Source organism: Equus quagga, chromosome 14 (genome assembly GCF_021613505.1).
Source record: "Equus quagga isolate Etosha38 chromosome 14, UCLA_HA_Equagga_1.0, whole genome shotgun sequence".
Taxonomy (NCBI): domain Eukaryota; kingdom Metazoa; phylum Chordata; class Mammalia; order Perissodactyla; family Equidae; genus Equus; species Equus quagga.
Window position 1 is genome coordinate 63,154,929 of NC_060280.1, and position 7,808 is coordinate 63,162,736.

A 7,808-nucleotide genomic window follows, 5' to 3' on the forward strand; every position below is an offset into this window, starting at 1 on the left:
GTCCAGGGAGCGGTTTGCAGAATTCCAGTTGCTAGTGGTTTCAGGGCCTCTCCGCATGCAGGGACGGTTTAGGGAAGGAGTCCGCTCCACCCTGCCTGCCCAGCCCTCTCCCGGGAAAGGCAGGCACCAGTTTGGAAGCAAAGCAGAGAAAGACCAGATGTGGGGAGGGGCGGAGACAAGCCTGCATTTCACTCAGGCAATGAGATGCCTGCTAGTGTTTTTTCAAAACATCCCTTCTTTCTCCAAAATGAGCAGGCTCAGAGCCACGGCTGCACGGAGACAATAATCACTAATCAAGTCGAAGTTTCCTTCTAATCAGTTCAGTTGTCAGAGGAAGAAATGCAGCCTGGCCTGGGCAGGGAAAGGATGACTGCTCATCCTCACCACATGCTGGAGGGGCTGCTGGGGCGGCGCCTGTGGCCTGCAGAGCAGCCTGAGCCCGCAGCCTCTCTTGGCACTGCTGGGCATTTGGCATCGCAGCTGCTGTGGGACGAAGCCTTCATTGGGTGCTTCTGTCTCCAGTTCCCTAAATCTCAGGCTTAAAGGGGCCGGAAATGGTAAGAATGGAATCCTAGCAGGAGAGTTGCCTCTGAAGTCAGGCACCTAGCATTCAAGTGTGGCTCTGCCATTTACAACCTGGATCCTTGGAAACGTTACTCCACGTTGCCGGCCGTGCATTGTAAGAGGGCAATTAAAAACAAGTTGTGTCTTCCTGGAAAATTCTACTCATCCTTCAAAACAGAGCTCAAATATCACTTTCTCTGTGACTCCTTTCCCAACCAGCACCTCATCCCCCTCCCTGAATTAATCGCTCCCCTTCTGCGTTTCCCTAAACACATTACTCAAGTATCTGCTGGAGCACTTATCACTCTGAGTGATGGCTTCATCTTGTACAATACTGTCTGTTTTCTAGACCAAGAGCATTTGAGGGGAAGAAATCATAATGTATTCAGAACTGTTACCCCCACACTGGCCCACCACAATGCCTGGCACATAATAGTTAATTATTAAATGTTTGTTGAATGACTAGTGAATGTAAAGTAAATCGGTGGTATACATACTTGATTCTGTCATTTGTATTCAAATATGATGCTTCCTGTCATATCCAACGTTGTTATCAAATGCAAAACCTTTTACAGACTCTGGCACTCCAGCAATAATCCTCAACAGGACTGAAGAGATGTAGGAAATAAGAAAACTGGATGATCAACAACTATTGCAAAATTTCATCAAGAGTTTTCCAGTTACCGGCGAATGCACAGATCCTACTTTATTCAATCTAGATTAAACCTCTTATTGAGAAGACTTTAAATTAAGTGTGACTGAATTAGCTGCTGTTAATTTTTTTTTCCCCTGGATCTGCTAATCTCTAAGCGGGGCCCTCTCTTCCTCCACTGATCAGTTTCCTCTCTGGTGCGCTGGGGTTGATCTCTATCTTCTGGGAAATCGAGTGGCCGGGGCTCTCAGGAAGGGAAAGATACTGAGCCTGCCGGTGGAGCCGGGCCCTCTTTGCTGAGAGATGCCCCCACGGGAGGGCTGTCTGGTATTCGGTGAGCCGGGACAATAGGTACAGTGCTTGTGCTGTGCTATCGCTAATAGTAATCTATGTGCTTCGATGGGCTGCTGCTGCAAACCCTCATTTCATAAAACGGAGATGCTGAGGAGTTAGTGAGGCCCCAAAGCCTCTTACGGCACTAACTCTCCTCAAGGGTAGCAAAGGGCAGATGGATTTGCTGCTTTTCCTCCCTTTTTCTCCTTCTCTGCCCCAAGCCCCAAAAGAAGGCCTCCTCTCCTGCTCCGCACACATGCCCCTGTTCCTCTCCTCCTCTTGGGGTGTTCGTGGCTAGAGACCTAACAAAATGCCTGAGCACCTTGGCATGAAGCCCACCCAGCACGGCAGGCAGGGCAGCCCAGGCATATGTAAGGGAACCTGTTACGGGTTGATATGTGTCCCCAAAGGATCTTGAAGTGCTAACCCCTCGTACCTGTCAAGATGACTGTATTTGGAAATAAAGTCTTTGCAGATTACCAAGTATGTGAGGTCATCAGGGTGTGCCTTAATCCAATATGACCAGGGTTCTTATTAAAGGAAAAATGTTCTTATAGGAAATTTGGACAGAGACATGCACCCAAGGGGAGGGCCCTATGAAGACTGGAGTTATCCTGCCACAAGCCGAGGAGCCACAAGAATCTGAGAGAGACACCCAGGTCAGATGCTTTCCCAGTGCCTTCAGAGGGAGCCGGGCCCCGCTGACACATTGATCTCCGACTTTTAGCCTCCAGAACTGTGAGCCAAGGAATTCCTGTTGTTCAAGCCACTCAGTTTGTGGTACTTTGTTACAGCAGCCCTAGGAAACTCATACAGAGCCTAATCAAGTCCTCCCCCAGGCCGGGGAGCCCCCTTGGCATCAGAGGGGCCAAGGGAAGCCATTGTAAAAAAGATGCTGGAGAGATCGCTCTACAATTTGATGTTCACTTTCGCGGCTACAAAGGCATCATAGAAAGAGCTCCGGCTTTGAAATCAAAGCCTCGTTTGAATCTCTGGTTTACCACTCACTGTGCTTCAGTTTCTCCAACTGTAAAATGGGGATAGAAGACTGAGCTTGTGCCAAGAAGATTCAACTAGAAAATGTATATAAAGCCCGTCATCATAAGCACCTGATTCAATACATTGAAATCACCGCCGATGACTGTTGTTGCTGTGATTGCAGTAACTGTTAATACCAGAGACGTGTCGAGAAGACAGGCCGATTTAAGTGTTTCCATGAGACCTTGCTGGGGCTGTCTGATTCAAAGCTGTAGGGTCCTCTCATCCAGAAAGCAGTTCTGCCTACCCGCAGCACCTCATCCCCCTTCCTTGTGGCCACAGCTCCAGTGTCCGGAGAGCAGGAGCAGCTCCAGCGCCCGCCCACGCTCAGGAGTGTCCTTCGGGTCCTCTTTGGTGGGAGTGGGGTGATGTGGCATTGATGATTCATGACGCGCAGCAGTAGCACAAGGACTCCGGGCAGGTTATGAAGCCATCAATCTTGGCTGAGGTTTTCTGGAATGCCACAGCCAGGCAGAAAAGGTTGCAGAGGCCTGGGGGCGGGGGTGCTGAAGACCTTGCTGAGTTGCCCAGAGAATGCGCCAGAAGAAAAAGGGTGTGTGTCAAACCGGAGTTGTTAGAAACATTTTCTGCTCCCATCCTCTCCAATCCCAGCCAAGCCCTCTGTCCCCCCCCCCACCCCCCCCCAAAGCACACACACAGAGTTCATCCCACCAGTTCAGCAGGGCCCTGGGGAATCTGCCACACTTGCCAATGAATAGCTGGTTTTGGCCATTTGAAAGCTGGGAAAATCTTGGACCTTCTCAACCTTGCGACTGACTCTCTCTTCGTCTGATCCCAGAATATCTTTACAACTCTTTCTCCTGCTAGTTACCCTACTCCCCCCACCCCCTCTATCAGACCCTTCAGGGCCTCTGACTCATTCTCATCCCTATGCTCATGTGTGACCCCTGCTAAGAAAGAGCCTAGGCCTTAGTGTCAGATTCAGATCAGTCAGGACACCGAAACAAGGTACGTAATCGCTGGGGAATTCAATATAGGACTGTTTACAAAGTGTGGGCAGCCCGAGGGAAACCAGAGATGGTGAAGAGCAGGGCCAGCGGCAGCAGCGTTACTACCACTGCCAGGCCAGAGGGGAAAGAGAAGGGAAACCGGAGAGGGAAGATGTGAAAAGGGAATGAGCCCACCGGTGCTGTGGCTTCCAGGAGAGGCACACAGCCAACCTGGCAACCCAGTGGGAAGGGAGGAGTGGAGATAAATACCCTGACCTCACTCTCCACCAGTCATCCACCAGAGCCTCCCAGTGGCAAAACCCTACAGGAAGCCAAGGGCAGGGGAGGTCACGGATGAAACTCCTGAGTCTGATTCTCCAGGGCACAAAGCAGGATGAAGAGAGGATCTTGGTGAGGAAACAGAAGATCCAGCTAAAGACCTGTGCTCCAATTCCAATTCTTCCTTTTACTGGCTGTGTTACTTTGGACAAGTAACTTCACTACTCTGAGCTCCAGTTTCTTTATCTTTAAAAAAAAGTAGAATAAGACCGCCGACACCACGTCCGCCCGGCGAGCAGAAGCCCCTCGCCCTTGCTGCTGCGCCGCCACCGCCGGTCTATACTGCCCGCAGCTAGCCATGGATGACGACATGGCCGCGCTCGTGGTCGACAACGGCTCCAGCATGTGCAAGGCCGGCTTCGCGGGCGACGACGCCCCTCACGCCGTCTTCCCCTCCATCGTGGGGCGCCCCGGGCACCAGGGCGTGATGGTGAGCATGGGCCAGAAGGACTCATACGTGGGCGACGAGGCCCAGAGCAAGAGGGGCATCCTGACCCTCAAGTACCCCATCGAGCAGGGCATCGTCACCAACTGGGACGACATGGAGAAGATCTGGCACCACACCTTCTACAACGAGCTGCGCGTGGCCCCCGAGGAGCACCCCGTGCTGCTGACCAAGGCCCCCCTGAACCCCAAGGCCAACCGCGAGAAGATGACCCAGATCATGTTCGAGACCTTCAACACCCCGGCCTTGTACGTGGCCATCCAGGCCATGCTGTCCCTGTACACCTCTGGACGCACCACCGACATCGTGATGGACTCCAGTGACGGGGTCACCCACACTGTGCCCATCTACGAGGGGTACGCCCTCACCCACGCCATCCTGCGTCTGGACCTGGCTGGCCGTGACCTGACGGTCTACCTCATTAAGATCCTCACGGAGCGTGGCTACAGCTTCACCACCACGGCCAAGCGGGAAATCGTGCGTGACATCAAGGAGAAGCTCTGCTATGTCGCCCTGGACTTCGAGCAGGAGATGGCCACCGCGGCCTCCAGCTCTTCCCTGGAGAAGAGCTACGAGCTGCCCCACGGCCAGGTCATCACCATTGGCAACAAGCGGTTCCGGGCCCCCGAGGCCCTCTTCCAGCCCTCCTTCCTGGGCATGGAATCCAGTGGCATCCACGAAACTACCTTCAACTCCATCATGAAGTGTGACGTCGACATCCGTAAGGACCTGTACGCCAACACAGTGCTGTCGGGTGGGACCACCATGTACCCAGGCATCGCCGACAGGATGCAGAAGGAGATCACCACCCTGGCTCCCAGCACCATGAAGATCAAGATCATCGTGGCCCCTGAGCGCAAGTACTCCGTATGGATCGGCGGCTCCATTCTGGCCTCATTGTCCACCTTCCAGCAGATGTGGATCAGCAAGCAGGAGTACGACGAGTCTGGCCCCTCCATCGTCCACCGCAAATGCTTCTAGGCGGACTGTTAGTGCGATCCACCCTTTCTTGACGAAACCTAACTTGCGCATAAAACAAGATGAGATTGGCATGGCTTTATTTGGTTTTTTTGTTTGTTTTATTTATTTATTTATTTATTTTTGGCGCTTGACTCAAGATTTAAAAACTGGAACGGTGAAGGTAACAGCCGTCCATTGGAGCGAGCATCCCCAAAGTTCTACAATGTGGCCAAGGACTTTGATTGTACATTGTTCTTTTTTTAATAGTCATTCCAAATATCGTGAGATGCATTGTTACAGGAAGTCCCTTGCCTTCCCAAAAGCCGCCCCACGTCTCCCGAAGGAGAAGGGCCAGTCCTCGCCCAAGTCCACACAGGGCAGGGTGACAGCAATGCTTTTGTGTAAATTATGTAATCCAAATTTTTTTTAATCTTTGCCTTAATACTTGTTTTTTTGTTTTGTTTTATTTTGAATGGTCAGCCATTACGGCCCCCCTTTTTATCCCCCAACTTGAAATGTATGAAGGCTTTTGATCTCCCTGGGAGAGCTGAGGCGTGGAGGCAGCGAGGGCTTACCTGTACACTGACTTGAGACCAGTTCAATAAAGTGCACACCTTAAAGAAAAAAAAAAAAAGTAGAATAAGACTTTTTGGTGTGAGTGTGCCATTGTGAGACTAAACAAGGTATTATGTATAAAGTGCTTTTCACAATGCCTGGCAGACTGTGCATACTCAATAAACAATACCTATGAGGCATTTTTGGTCTTATTGAAACCTCAGGTGCAGCCCCATGTCCTCTGTTAAACCTCTTTGGTTTTTCCTTTATTCTCTCCTTACAGGGTTTCTACAGCATTATAGTTGTACCAGGCAATGCTTTCTGTTGTTAGAACATTGTTATACTTAGAAAGACCTTTCTCACTTCCAGGGTAAAACATTCACTCTTGTTTTCTTCTGGTTTTACCCTTTTTGGAGGGTGGGAGGTGAGGAAGATTGCCCTGAGCTAACATCCATTGCCAATCTTCCCCTATGTGCTGGAAGAAGATTGGCCCTGAGATAACGACTGTGCCAATCTTCCTCTATTTTATGTGTAGGATGCCATCACAGCATGGCTTGATAAGCGGTGCATAGGTCCACACTCGGGATCCGAACCTGCAAACCCTGGGCCGCTGGAGCAGAGCGTGTGAACTTAACCACTACACCACCAGGCCAGCCCCTTCTGTTTGTAATTTTTATGTTTGAATCTTTTATCCTTCTGGAATTGACTTTGTCATCAGACAAAGTTTGCAAAAACAAGTGTACAGGCAGATTGCATACACCGGCCAGGAAGGTTGCATATGTGAATAGAAATGACTGGGTGGGGTTGAGGTCATGGTGATGAACTACACTGTGAAAACAGGTCCCTTTAAAGAGTAGTGACAATTCCACTCAAGCCACTTGTTCATGTAACAGAACAGTGATTATTTTTTAATTGGCATTTTTTTAAATTATGATAAAATATATTTGCACAATACAAAATCTACCATCTAAATTTACAGTGATCTTTTCAAAAATACAAATCAGATCATATCATCCCACCACCACAGTTTAAAGTCCACCTATGTTTTCTCTTCACACTTAGGAATAAAATCCAAATGCTCCTGCGGCTCCTCCGCGATCTGCTTGCCCCTGCCTCTGAGATCTAGAGGCTCTCACGTCCCTCTTGTGCCCACTCACTGAGCTCCAGCCACATCGACCGTCTTTCTCTTCCTGGAACCATCAGCTCTGTGCCCATCTCAAGTTCTCTGCGCTTCTGACTTCCTCTCCCCAGCCCATCAGCTCAAACATCACCTTCGCACGGAGGACTTCCTGAGCACCCTGTTTAAAATTCGGATGTTAATATAACATCTCCCGGTGTTGAAAGGTCAGAAATGAATCCAACTTTTTTACTGTGAACTTTTCAGGATAAACAGCACTGAGTCAGGCCACCAGTCTGTAGCTGCATAGCTAGACAGGAGCTAGAGCTCTGGGCTTTTGCCCCCAATTACTAGCCAGTGGCCCCGACTCTATTTTTTTTTTTTTAAAGATTTTATTTTTCCTTTTTCTCCCTAAAGCCCTCTGGTACATAGTTGTATATTTTCAGTTGTGAGTCCTTCTAATTGTGGCATGTGGGATGCTGCCTCAACATGGCTTGATGAGCGGTGACATGCCCGCGCCCAGGATCTGAACAGGTGAAACCCTGCGCCCCAAAGCAGAGAGTGCAAACAACCACTCAACCACGGGGCCGGCCCCCCAACCCTATTTTTTTAATAATCCACCACTACTGAATTGAAATGCCACCTTGAGCATCTTCTAAATTCCCCTACTTTTGGGGGGTTTATTTCTGGACTCAGTTTTTCTATTCCTACTCTAGCCCCAAAATATTTAGACTACTTCAGTTTCATAATACATTTTAATTCCTGACAGTATAATAATATCTCACAAACTTCCTCACACTTTTCTTGGCTATTTCACATGGCTTCTTTTCTACAGGAAGTTTAGCACTATTTTGT

The 7,808-nt window shown here is 49.7% G+C and overlaps 1 protein-coding gene across 1 annotated transcript; it reads left to right on the plus strand.

Annotated features, from left to right (window-relative positions):
- The first annotated feature begins 4,163 nt into the window (after positions 1-4,163).
- On the plus strand, positions 4,164-5,334 carry LOC124225721 (actin, cytoplasmic 1-like). The gene has a single exon (XM_046638355.1). It carries the CDS (start codon positions 4,175-4,177, stop codon positions 5,300-5,302), a length of 1,128 nt encoding a protein of 375 aa, XP_046494311.1. The 5' UTR covers positions 4,164-4,174; the 3' UTR covers positions 5,303-5,334.
- Positions 5,335-7,808: the final 2,474 nt, after the last annotated feature.

Bases quoted from the DNA above. Each gene is read 5' to 3' on its own strand.
- LOC124225721 (XM_046638355.1), top strand. From the start codon at position 4,175: ATGGATGACGACATGGCCGCGCTCGTGGTCGACAACGGCTCCAGCATG.